Here is a 13,696-nt window from a genome sequence, read left to right on the forward strand (position 1 = left end):
CTGCCAATGTATACACTTTGTATATAGAAATGTTATTTCTTCAATTTACATTGGCAGCTCTATGGGATAATATTGCTTAGCTATGTGGGATTAAATGGTGAGATACAACCATGCATTGTCTGCTGAGGATAAGAATAGGATATTTTGTGCTCGCTCTAAAATCCTTTTCTTATGCCACGTACACACGATCGGAAATTCGGCCAGCAAAAGACCATTGAGAGCTTTTGGTTTGCCAGCAAAAGATTGAGAGCATGTTCTCAATTTTTGCGGTCGTAAAAATTTCCTATTCGAAAATGCGTTAGTGTGTATGCAATTCCGGCATGCAAAAACTCATTCTCAGATTCAACTGCGAGATGGAAGCTATTGGCTACTAGCTATTGAACTTACTTTTTCTGGTTCCGTTGTACGTCACCGCGTTCTTGATGGTTAGAATTTGGTATGCAGGACAGCTTGAGTGAAATTCCGTCGGGAAAACCATCAGAGCTTTTTCCAACCAAAATTCCGATCGTGTGTATGCGGCATTAGAATCCTTTGTAGAACACATCTTGATGTTTATAAAGTATAACTAACGGCACAACTTTTTTTTTTTTTTTTTTTTTTGGACAGAGTGGAGAAGGATTAAAACACCTGCCGGTTTGTTTTGCTGTCTGTGCCCGTTAAGGAGATTCACCCTCTCTATTTGTCCAGTTTACCATTGTTGGTGAAAGTAAAAATTCTCAAATTTTGGGTAATCCCCAGTAAAGTAATAGAGAAATCTTCCAATGGGGGCCTGGGGGTCCCCAAGGAATTGCTTTTTAAATTTGCAGAGATTTCCTCTCAATTCCTGTTTGGCTTTGGGACAGGAAGTCAGGGAAATCTCTGTAAAGGGACCCAGATGACAAACCCCCACACCCTGTATGCTATCCAGAATGGGGGGAAAGTTTTGCCTATAGTTATTTTTTAAGCAATGTAAAGTTATACTATCAGCTGCAGAAGAAATGGGCACTCGGTACATAAAAACTGATGGGCAGCCCCCTAGAGGCTATAAGACATACTGCTCTAGTAGATGGGGATTTAATATGAAAAGGTGGAATTCATCACACAGCCGATGAGCATGCACAGCAACCTGTTGATTCCATTTAGAAATGGTGTATCTGGGAGCCAGAGAACCTCTGTGAAGTTCTAGAATACCAAACAAGGCCTCCCATGTTGGATGATAAATCTTGCAGGAAGTAGACTTATGAGCTTCAAGCTTGGTCGGGATAACAGAAGCACTAGGACACAAGAGTTGGCTTCATACGATCCTATTGATCAGCTATCAGTTGTAAGGTGGTCCATAGATCATGGGTGCTCCAGCCTGTGGCCTTCCAGCAGTTGCGAAACTACAAGTCCCATCATGCCTATGCCTTTCGGAGTCATGCTTGTAACTGTCAGTGGATTACAGTGCCTTAAGGGACTTGTAGGGCCGCAACAGCTGGAGGGCCACAGGTTGAGCACCCATGCCATAGATTCTTTTTTCGTTCAACCGGTAGGTTGAATGAAAAAAAAAACACTATTCCCCCATCCACACATTTGTTGTGGATGGGGGAATCCTCCTGCAGTGTTTTTATGTTCTGACAGAGGGGAGACTCCCCCGCCATCAGAACACCTTGATCAGCTATAGTTGGGGGTGCTTATTGAGTGGCAAAATCCGACAGCCTGTCCATACATGGATCAAAATTCAGTCCCTGCTGAATTTTCAAGCCTTGTATGGCCAGCTTTGGTCAAATCCATCAAAATCTGCTAGTGCATTTAAAACTACCCTCCCCACAGACTAACAATGCTGCTGTCCAAGGGTGGCTCTGTTGCTCCTCCAGCAGGCTAGAGCCAACTTTAGAGCCTCATACACAATACTATTTTTTTTTTTTTTTTGTTCAACCCAGCAGGATTGGATTTCTAGTGGTGGTCTCGTTTGGTCGGCAGTTGCTGCTATCACTATGAAAGTCCATTCTAAATTGTATCAAATGTTACTGTGCAGCCAGACCGGCACTGCAGGGAGTTCCGATATTTCATATTCCGTATAACCAATGTGTTTACTCTGCTCTGTGCATTCTTTATGGGAAAATGGAAGGACATAAGGCTGGGTTTGGCATTTGCACAGTTCTGCGGCTCTTAATGGCAGCCCATGACTTATAATTGCACAGATTTCAGTGTGTAATTAAACACATACCATCCTTAAAGTGACACTAAACTCAGGTTTGGAAAATAGTTTTATATTCCAATATGTAATCTTTACTCCAAACTCTTCTGTTGCTCTCAGCCTCCTCCAAATCGCCAAAGTCGCCTTTTTTTTTTTTTAAACTTGCTTTGATCTTGTTGAAGGGTGGCTGCATTTATTCTCTATTTCACTGTATATAGGAATTTCTCCACCCTGCCCCCCCCCTTTGCATCAACTGCCCCCCCCCCGGAGGGTGCCCCTTTGCATCAACTGCCCCCCCCCGGAGGGTGTCACCTTGCATCAAGTGCCGCCCCCCCGGAGGGTGCCCACTTGCATCAACCACCCCACCTGGAGGATGCCCCCTTTGCATCATTGGATGCACTCTGAAAACTTGGGGGCACAACAAATCTGGGGGGGTGCAGTCCCCCCCCCCCCAGCACCCCCTTAGATTAGGGCCTGCTTTTAATCCTTATGCTGCTAGCTTTAGTAAATAGATAGGAAGGTATATTGTATTAACCTTTTACATTTTTTCAGTTTCTTCCTGGTTTTTGCCCTAGGCCACAGTGATGTCATACATTCCAGGAGTATTTTATCTGGAGGGGGGGCTTTCCCAGCTAAGCAACACCCCCTTGCATGCATTCCTGGGCTAAGGACAGATGGATTCTAGGAAGTATATGCAACATGAATCATCTGCCCTTACTCAAGATGTCTGCGGCTGGAAATGTTAAAAAAAACATAAAAAATTTGACCATCACAATCTGAAGGGGAACTCTGAATGTTTGTTTTTATCTCCCTTCTCTTTCCTGTAGGTATCGGGGGTACATTATCGTTTTGACTTTTGTGTTTTACACCAGTTATCACTTGTCAAGGAAGCCCCTCAGTGTGGTAAAGGTGAGTAGTGATTTTCTATGTAGCATGTAATTTGAAGAGTACCTGTATGTTAATCTGACCTCCAATCTTCCCTTTAGTCTTGCACAGTTGTACTGGCTTCTCTCCTGTACCGAAATGACTTACACTGATTTCACTGCACACTGTGAGCTTCTCACAATGTGCATAGGATCCTGCAGCAAGTCAGATGGAGCCTGGCTGGAGGATGTCCAGCATCTTCTAGCTCTTTCCTCCCCAGCCTGAGTATCCATGGCCCACCCCTTTCACTCATTGAATTTCAGTTTTTAATTGTGGATGGTCAACAATACATGTGGGCCTTACCTAGCAGGTCTGCAACTTTTTATCTTACATGGTATTTGCGCAGTAATTTTTCAAACTCGTTTAAAAAAACAAAACAGTTTCCTTTTTAAAAAAAAAAAAAAAAACAGTAAAGTTAGCCCAATTTTTTTTACATGATGTGAAAGATGAAGTTACGCTGAGTAAATTGATACCTAACATGTCATGCTTCAAAATTGCGCACGCTAGTGGAATGGTGTCAAACTTCGTACTTTAAAAATCCCCGTAGCTAACGCTTTAACAATTTTTTTTTTTTTTTTTTTACTGGTTACATGTTTTGAGTTACAGAAGAGGTCTAGGGTTAGAATTATTGCTCTCGCTCTAACATTCGCAGCAACACCTCACATGTGTGGTTTGAACACTGTTTTCATATGTGGGCGGTGAAAGGGTTAATCCTGTGTCTAGGGTGGTCCCTTCAACCTCTCAGACCTTAGATCCAATGTATTGTATAAATTCAGAGCGCTCTGGAATCAATTCTCAAAGGACAAATAAAACCACACACACACCATGGCGTCCTTCGAGAACTAATTGTATTGGGTTATTACAAAGCGATTGATATAGTAAATTTCACGTCACACAGAATAAGACATGCGCAGTAGACATCAAGACGATTTCTTTTGTAGCTAAAGCAATGCTGAGAAAATGTGTGAAAGTTATAGATAAGTGTGTGAGAACAAATGAGTTAGAAGAATCTCATGTTGAGACAGTTATCTGAGAAGTTAAAGGGGTGTTCAAACTGTACATATTGTAAAATGGAAGTTTGTGAATATTAAGATGGCTGACAGAAACAAGATGGATGCTTAACATAACCTTTCAGGCGGGACTTGCGTATGCTTTCGCTTCTGCGTGCGAGCACACGGGGACAGGGGCACTTTAAAAAAACAAAACAAAAAAATAACATTTTTTATTGTTCATTTTACTTAATTTTTATTTTGACACAATTTTTTTTTAATCAAAAAAATAAATAAAATGGATCACTTTTTATTCCTGTTACAAGGAATGTAAACATCCCTTGTAATAGGAATATGACCTGACAGGACCTCTTTACAGTGAGATATGGGGTCATCTCACCTCTAGGCTGGGAAGCCTAAAATAAAAATAAAACTATCTTGGCTTTCCAGCCGAGGCGGCGCCGTTTTTTTGAATGCAGATGCCGGGCGTGACATCATAACATCTTGCCTGGCCTCCGACAATCATAGAGACTCTGGCGACTATCTGGTCCACCGGAAATCTCTATGGTGGACATTCGGGGTCAGTGGATCCTGTCTCCAACTCACCGCAGCGACGCAGTAGAAGCATCGGAGGGGGGGGGTGTCCCTTTTCGCCGCCCGTAAGAATGATCAAGTGGTGGAACAGTCGCTATGATCATTCTTATGGTGTAGGGAATAATGCTGATATCTGAATGATGCCTGTAGCCTTAGGCAGGGCAGGACTTAGGGTGGTGGGGGCCCCTGGGCTTGAGTCACTTTCGGGCCCTACCTTCTATATGTTACCGTATTTATCAGCGTATAACGCTCATCGGCGTATAACATGCAAGTTTAAGAGGGAATTTTAAAGAAAAAAACTTTTAGGAGGGAAGTTTAAGGAAAAAAATTGTATTTAAATGCCCATCAATGCAGCCTTATCAGTGTCCATCTGCAGCCTTGTCCTGTGTCATTGCAGCCTTGTCCTGTGTCATTGCAGCCTTGTCCTGTGTCATTGCAGCCTTGTCCTGTGTCATTGCAGCCTTGTCCTGTGTCATTGCAGCCTTGTCCTGTGTCATTGCAGCCTTGTCCTGTGTCATTGCAGCCTTGTCCTGTGTCATTGCAGCCTTGTCCTGTGTCATTGCAGCCTTGTCCTGTGTCATTGCAGCCTTGTCCTGTGTCATTGCAGCCTTGTCCTGTGTCATTTGCAGCCTTATCAGTGTAGCCTTGTCATTTGCAGCCTTGCCCCAGTGTAATTTGCAGCCTTGTCATTGCAGTCTTGAAATTTAAAAATGGCGCTGCCGAGATAGAGTCCCGTGTATCTCGGCAGCTCTTGGCAGCTCTCGGGTCCTCCCGGCGGCTCTCGCGTCCTCTCACACTCCTGAGCAGAGCCAAGAGTAGCCAAGTGTACTCAGCTTGGCTCAGTTACGCCCAGTCCCTGTGTTATGGCCATCATAGGGTGGGACTGGGCGTTACTGTGAGTGGAGCCGAACCAGGTACACTCGGCTATGTATCTCGGCGGGGCCCCCTATTGGGCGGGGCCTGTCAGGGAACTCACCCTGTGAATGCCTGTCTCCGTGTAGCAGCGGTTCACCTTCATTCTAGGCACCATGCGTGGTGTCCCCGTCAGAGGCGTACGAGTTCCAGAAGGAACGGACGCACGCTAATCCGAACACGTGGACGTACGCCAATCCGAACACGCAGACGCACCCGCGCAAACTGAACGTATGTACGTACTCATGCACGTACGGCCACTTCCACCAATCCTGGCACATCTCTCCCTATATAAACGGGATCCTGGCCTGATACCAGTGCTGAATTGTCTTCAGCTATTCCTGAGACACCTGATCGTTGTTCCTGTGACCTTGTTCCTGATACCCATTCCTTTGGATACTCCTTGTTACTATCTCCTGGACTATCATTGACCTCGGCTTGGACTTACGACTTTGGCTTGCTTCCTGATTTTGTACCTCATTGCTAGCACGTTACCAGACCCTTGCTCGTCCTTGACTACGCACCTGCCTTTCGTTCCTGTACCGTGTTGCCAGCCAGTTGCTGACCTTGCTTGTTCCAGACGTGCAGTGTTTCCTTTATACCTGCTGGGCTTCCGCTGTCTTCCTCCGTGATCGACCTACACCTCTTCCTCCGTGAGGACCCAGCGTCTCCAGGCCTTCAACTTCTACCTGCAGGCACCTGCACCCTTTCGCTGTCTTCACGCTCCCTGTTACCACCTCCAGGGGTGTGGAGACCGGAACCGTGCAAGAGGCCACCCTCAACAGTCTGACTCCGCTGTAAGGTACGTGACAGGGCCCATGGGCTTGAGCCCAGTCAAGCCCAATGGTAAGTCCAGCCCTGGCCTTAGGCATCATTCAGATATACCACCGCAAATTCGAGGCCGTCATGACTGCCTTAACCCTTTTGGGCACCAGAGCTTTACAGGCTACCACTGGAGGCTACCACTGGAGTCCTCTTTCACTCCTCCATGACGACATCACAGAGCTGGTGGATGTTAGAGACCTTGTGCTCCCCCACATTCTATTTGAGGATGCCCCACAGATGCTCAATGGGGTTTAGGTCTGGAGACATACTTGATCAGTCTATCACCTTTACCCTCAGCTTCTTTAGCAAGGCAGTGGTTGTCTTGAAGGTGTGTTTGGGGTCATTATCATGTTGGAATACTTACCTGTGGCCCAGTCTCCGAAGGGAGGGGATCATGCTCTGCTTCAGTATGTCACAGTACATGTTGGCATTCATGGTTCCCTCAATGAACTGTAGCTCCCCAGTGTTGGCAGCACTCATGCAGCCCCAGACCATGACACTCCCACCACCATGCTTGAATGTAGGCAAGACACACTTGTCTTTGTACTCCTCACCTGAGGACACAGAAAATATTGATAAAACAATAGCTAGCAGCTGCACAATAAAATGAGATGCATCAAATATATGTCTAAGAAAAATTTCTAAAACATTAGCAGCGCTAGTGCAAAAATATGAAATATTTAAAAATATCAATGAAATTGCTTAAGAGTCCACTTAAACATATTATCAAATGGTGATCCACTCAGTGAAAGTCCATTAAGAAAAAGCAGGTGAGTATAAACTTGACGATTGTGGAAGAAAATATTAGCAGCAATCCCAAGTCTCCATCACCACACCATTTTGTGCCCCAGCCCTGTAGGTAATCCACTCACCAGACCCTGCTGATTAACACGCTTATCAATCAAAGGGAAAATCGCTGTTCACTGGACACTTCATCTGTATATTGTTCATTGCAAGCAATAAAGAAAAATCCACATAGCGTAATCCAGTACAACAATTATTTATTAATTTAAAATTATCTCACGAAAAACACTCACGATGTTTGCATAATATAAGGGCATGTAACATCAATACTATGTCAGTCGTGAATTACCCTCTAACGTCTCATATTTTTTATAAAACAGTCCCAAGTTTACTGGGTGAAAGTGTATTAGGATAGTTCATTTTTAGTTAAGTTCACTAATTAGAAACAAAACACTTTGACAGCAGCTGAACTATAGTCTGATAAGATGACGTTCCTTAAAGGTAATAAACATTGTCAAGAATAAGTGATAAAACGTCTTATACTGGTGGTTTAAAAAGTAATTATGTGGAATATGGGAAAATTATGTATATTAATTTAGTTTGTCAGGGTCAAAAAGGTCTGCTTGTGTCCTCATTAAAACTGTTAAAATACATTGAATAGGAGAACACTGATATGGATGTATATAGTAATAAATAGACAATATTGAATATAATAATTGAAATATTGTAACAAGATGTTACCGCAATCTCCTCCTCACACACGATCATTTTTTTTTACATTTAGTGATCGGCTGTGAAAGGATCACAGCCCATCACGTGGTAAACAGCCGCTGGCCAATGGCTGTTTACCAGCGTCGGTGACAAGCAGTGTTCCCGGGACCTGGAAGGCTATGGCCTGGGTTGCGGATCCACCCGACTTTGTTTCGGGGCTGGCTGGCCCGAGGCAAGAAAACTAAAGAGAGGATTCCGAGGTGGTCCGGTGCTGTCTCCGGTTGTGGAGAGGCCCAGCAACTTCGTAGCTATCCAGGGGAGGACTCTTCAGAAGAAGTCCACATATGGGTTGGCTTCTTGGCAACAGCCTGGTGAGGCTGAGGGACCTAAGTGAATCCAATCTCATGGGTATCGCCGAACCAGCTGAAAGATACTGGTACCACACAAATGTTCTACAAGTCCTAGTTTCCTGCATGTTCTGCAACAAAGTCTGTGGCAGAGACTTTTTCCTGATTTAAGCACCTGTGAGCTGCTAGGCCTTGTGAGAGAGGGACTATCCAGCTTGAGTGAACACCCAGCTGTGAATGGCAATTCTCTGGATTTAGTCGAAGTAAGCAAGTCCTTTATCATTGACTTTGACACTAAGAGTACCTGGACTTTCCTCCTAACCCTCTGATTCTATACTAAGAGACTGTTCTTTAACTATGTTTTTTGCAAATAAAAATCCCTTTAAGCGGATCTGTTGTCAGTCTCTAAAGTTTCTGGGCCATCTAACACGGGAACCCCCTAGACACAAATCGAGGTGAAGAAGGTAAGCCCAATCAAACCAGCAGCTCCTTCGGGGGTTAGTGCTACACTTATAAAAAAAAACGCAAGATGTGTGTGTACAGATTTATTATGATATTTTTATAATTCATATTTTAAGACATAGAAGAGGTAAAAAATAAACCATAGTAATTAAAATTGGGCTACTGACTTAGACAGTATAGCAGTGACAGACCGAGACCCATGCTGACTGTTATTGTATAGTATGTGCAGGGATGGACAAAAAGTGAAATGGTTTTGGCTTTAGCAAACTTTGTGGGAAGACTACAGAATTAGAACTAATGAAATATCAGGACTGAAATATGTGTCCTCATTAAAACTGTTAAAATACATTGAATAAGAGAACACTGATATGGAAGTATAGTAATAATTGGACAATATTGAATATAATATTTGAAATATTGTAACGAGATGTTACCGCAATCTCCTCCTCACACACGATCAGTTTGTTGACATTTAGTGATCGGCTGTGAAAGGATCACAGCCGATCACGTGATAAACAGCCGTCAGCCAATAGCTGTATGTGCAGGGATGGACAAAAAGTGAAATGGTTTTGGGTTTAGCAAACTTTGTGGGAAGACTACAGAATTAGAACTAATGAAATATCTGGACTGACTATATTGACCTATGACAGGACCAGGGTAATAGTGACTGGTAGGTGGAGTCAAGGTTTAGAAAGTATAAGATTTTTTTTAATTTATTGTATGGGAAATAGTATTGGCTGGAAACTAGGAAATAAAATGTAAAAGCATAATCTTTATAAAAATACTTCATATTGAAAACATGTACTACGTACTAATATTGAGGAATATTCTAATGTCCTGTACACACAATCAGATTTTCCGACAACAAAACAGAAGGATGTCTGCTCAAACTTGTCTTGCATACACACAGTCACACAAATGTTGGCCCAAAATTCCGAACGTGAGAACGTGGTGACGTACAACATGTACGACGAGCTGAGAGAAAAAGGAAGTTCAATAGCCAGTGCGGCTCCTTCTGCTTGATTCAGAGCATGCTTGGATTTTTGTGTGATGGACTTGTGTACACACGAATTTTGAGAATTCCGACAGCAAATGTTTAATGGAGCATGCACACAGTCGGACTTTCCGACAACAATCTCACATCGAACATTTGTGTCCCACCAAATGCAGCCTGTGTTGCATCAATTGCCCCCATTCTCCGCTAGAGCACAGCGTTACTTACCTTGCTATGTTGTCCTCTCCTGCGGTGTCTCCTTCCACAAGCAGCAGCGATGGAGGAGTCCGCTCCTCATACTTCCGGTTTTCTCTCTGGTGCAAAGGGAGAGAGAAAACAGGAAGTGACATCTAACTCAGATGTCAATCAAACCACCCGGCCATAAGAATACATACTATGAGTGCCGGGCGGAAGCCCGCAAATGAAGCGCTGTGTCTGCAATCTCATTAATTGCACATAGATGTGGCATTTCCATTGTGCACTTAAGAACCCTTTTTGTGACTGCCTGGAGGGGGGGGCAGCCCTATGGACGTGCCGCCATTGATTAGGATAGTTCATTTTTAGTTTTCAAGTTCAACTGCTGTCAAAGTGTTTCTTTTCTAATTAGTGAACTATAGTCTGATAAGATAGCAGCATTCCTTAAAGGTAATAAACATTGTCAATAATACATGGTAAAACTTTTTCTTTATACTGGTGGTTTAAAAAGTAATTATGTGGAATATGGGAAAGTTATGTATATTTAATTTAGGTTGACAGGGTCAGAGAGTTCTGCTTGTGTCCTCATGAAAACTGTTAAAATACATTGAATAAGAGAACACTGTGTATGTACAGTATCTCACATAAGTACACTCCTCACATTTTTGTAAATATTTTATTGTATTTTTTTCCATGTGACAACACTGAAGAAATGACACTTTGCTACAATGTAAAGTAGTGAGTGTACAGCTTGTATAACAGTGTAAATTTGCTGTCCCCTCAAAATAACTCAACACACAGCCATTAATGTCTAAATCGCTGTCAACAAAAGTGAGTACACCCCTAAGTGAAAATGTCCAAATTGGGCCCAGAGTGTCAATATTTTGTGTGGCCATCATTTTCCAGCACTGCCTTAACCCTCTTGGGCATGGAGTTCACCAGAGTTTCACAGGTTGTCACTGGAGTCCTCTTCCACTCCTCCATGACGACATGTTAGAGAAGTGGATATTAGAGACCTTGCGCTCATCCACCTTTCGTTTTGAGGATGCCCCACAGATGCTCAATAGGGTTTAGGTCTGGAGACATGCTTGGCGAGTCCATCATCTTTACCCTCAACTTCTTTAGCAAGGCAGTGGTCGCCTTCGAGGTGTGTTTGGGGTCATTATCATCTTGGAATATTGCCCTACAACCCAGTCCCCGAAGGAAGGGGGTCATGCTCTGCTTGAGTATGTCACAGTACATGTTGTCATTCGTGGTTCCCTCGATGAACTGTAGCTCCCCAGAGCCGGCAGCACTCATGCAGCCCCAGACCATGACACTCCCACCACCATGCTTGGCTGTAGGCAAGACACACTTGTCTTTGTACTCCTCACCTGGTTGCCGCCACACATGCTTGACACCATCTGAACCAAATACTTTTATCTTGGTCTCATCAGACCACAGGACATGGTTCCAGTAATCCATGACCTTAGTCTACTTGTCTTCAGCAAACTGTTTGCAGGCTTTCTTGTGCATCATCTTTAAAAGAAGCTTCCTTCTGGGACGACAGCAATGCAGATCATACACTGCACACTGCATCAAATTGGTCTGAGCACTGACATGTTGACACCCCTTCAACCCCTGCAGCAATGCTGGCAGCACTCATACATCTATTTCCCAAAGACAACCTCTTCATATGATGCTGTTCACGTGCACTCAACTTCTTTGGTCGACCATGGCGAGGCCTGTTCTGAATGGAACCTGTCCTGTTAAACCATTGTATGGTCTTGGCCACCATGCTGCAGCTCAGTTTCAGGGTCTTGGCAATCTTCTTATATCCTAGGCCATCTTTATGTAGCGCAACAATTATTTTTTTCAGATCCTCCGAGTTCTTTGCCATGAGGTGCCACGTTGAACTTCCAGTGACCAGTATGAGAGAATGAGAAGGACAACACTAAATTTAACACACCTGCTCCCCATTCGCACCCAAAACATTGTAACACAAACGGGTCACATGACACCGGAGATGAAAATGGCTAATTTGGCTCAATTTGGACATTTTGACTTAGGGGTGTACACGCTTTTTTTTTGCCAGCAGTTTAGACATTAATGGCTGTGAGTTATTTTGAGGGGACAGCAAATTTACACTGTTATACAAGCTGTACACTCAACACTTCACATTGTAGCAAAGTGTCATTTCTTCAGTGTTGTGACATGAAAAGATATATTAAAAATAGTGTATATATAATTTATACTTTTTTTTTTTCTTGACTTCAAAAATCAGAAGGGGGGGGGTGTCCCCCCTCATGAGTTCAGAGCGTTCCCTTTTATACTGAGCGCCTTTCATTGAAACCATCATCCATATCATATGTTTGTCAGCTGCTCCCTCCGGGGTTGCCTATAACAATGGTGAGAATGGTATTACAGAGGAGCCATCTACACCCAAAACATTACTTCAGCCAATATACTGGACTTTTCATCAGAGCTGCTAAGTGATGTTGTTTCAAAAGTAATTTTATCAATATTCTTAAAGCAGATCTAAAGGGAGGAGCACTCGCCTTCCCAGGCTCCCTTCTCCTAGGTGCTGGGTTTCATCCATCTTCATTGGCCTGGCACAGGATGTATTCACCCTGGCACAGAGAATTGGCCTGGCTGCTGTTGGCTGAGAAGCTCATGCACGGCTTAGTTTACAGTCTGGGGATTGCTGTAGGGTAGGTGTGTTATACATGCAATGCCTCTTTTGCAATGAAATGCTTGTCTGATCAGTTTTAACACAGTGGAAATTTAGTTCCACTTTAAATCTGCAGCCTTCAGTAAAATCCCCTGGTGAGCCTGCCATACAGGTCCTTGTTCAGGCACTTCCTGTAATGGGGGGCCAGCACTCTGTCCCTGCCCCCCACCCCCCCAATTGTGCTCCTTGCGTTCTGCATAAGAAACTCTCTGGTGTGTGAAATGCCTGATCCTCCGCTGTGCCCTGTGCAGAGAGGAGTACTGATGCAGGGTGCTGTGAACATTTTCATCACTAGCTACAAGTCACTTGTATGTCTGTAGTGAGAAAATGACACTTGGGACATATGCATAACATATGTAAGCACAGAGTACAAATGATATGCACTAACCCACATCAACCAATAAAAATGTATTTCTTAACTGAACCAGTTACAAAGAACTAACTTCTAATTGTTTCCTATAGGTCAGTGCACATTATCCTGGCTCTTTACACAGCTGTTGTACATTAATAACACGTCTTGTTTTGTGCTTACAGGGTCAGCTGCATCAAAATTGCTCTGAATTTCCCAACCCTCCAGCTAACCTCTCCGAAAATGACACCACATGGTGTAACTGGGCCCCGTTCGGTAAGTGGGAATAGACTAACCTCATACTGATGACATCATTGCTAATAAAACTGTTCTAGATTCTTAAACTGACAGTAGTTGGAAGTACCAGAATTTGTCACCTGTGCCAATAATGTTACCGAATTTCGCGCAATGGCTTGCCCGAATTAGGCACATGGTAGTTTTAAAGGAAACTCTCACCAGAAAACTGCTGTTGAGGCTTTACTGAATTCCCCTGAATATGTGTTATTGGAGCTCTTGACCCAAGGCTAGGTGGATAACAAAATGGGGTGGCCTAACTTTTAGAGGCAGATATGTTTCCCAAATGGTCCCTATGGAGCTCAGATGTTAACTAAAAAGGATGAGCGTGCCATAGAACTTGGATGCATTTACTGATCATGGCAAGGAGTGAAAAAGCCAACACCTTTTCAGGGTCTTAACACTCCTACTTCATCAGGGCTAAGGAGCAAACAACCTAAAATACACCAAGGATCAAAAAATACAAACCTCTGATATATTGCAAATAA

At 43.5% G+C, this 13,696-nt stretch overlaps 1 protein-coding gene across 2 annotated transcripts in view; it reads left to right on the forward strand.

Moving 5' to 3' along the window:
- Positions 1 to 13,696, forward strand: part of SLC37A2 (solute carrier family 37 member 2) — an 84,083-nt gene that overhangs the window by 33,462 nt on the left and 36,925 nt on the right. For both annotated transcript variants that reach the window (XM_077457786.1, XM_077457787.1), the window contains exons 2-3: positions 2,986 to 3,067; positions 13,100 to 13,190. In XM_077457786.1, the coding sequence (XP_077313912.1) occupies positions 2,986 to 3,067; positions 13,100 to 13,190 (173 nt within the window). The remainder of the gene's footprint in view (positions 1 to 2,985; positions 3,068 to 13,099; positions 13,191 to 13,696) is intronic.

Source organism: Lithobates pipiens, unplaced genomic scaffold (assembly GCF_037356315.1).
Source record: "Lithobates pipiens isolate NorthernLeopardFrog02 unplaced genomic scaffold, aLitPip1_a1.2 Scaffold_27, whole genome shotgun sequence".
Taxonomy (NCBI): domain Eukaryota; kingdom Metazoa; phylum Chordata; class Amphibia; order Anura; family Ranidae; genus Lithobates; species Lithobates pipiens.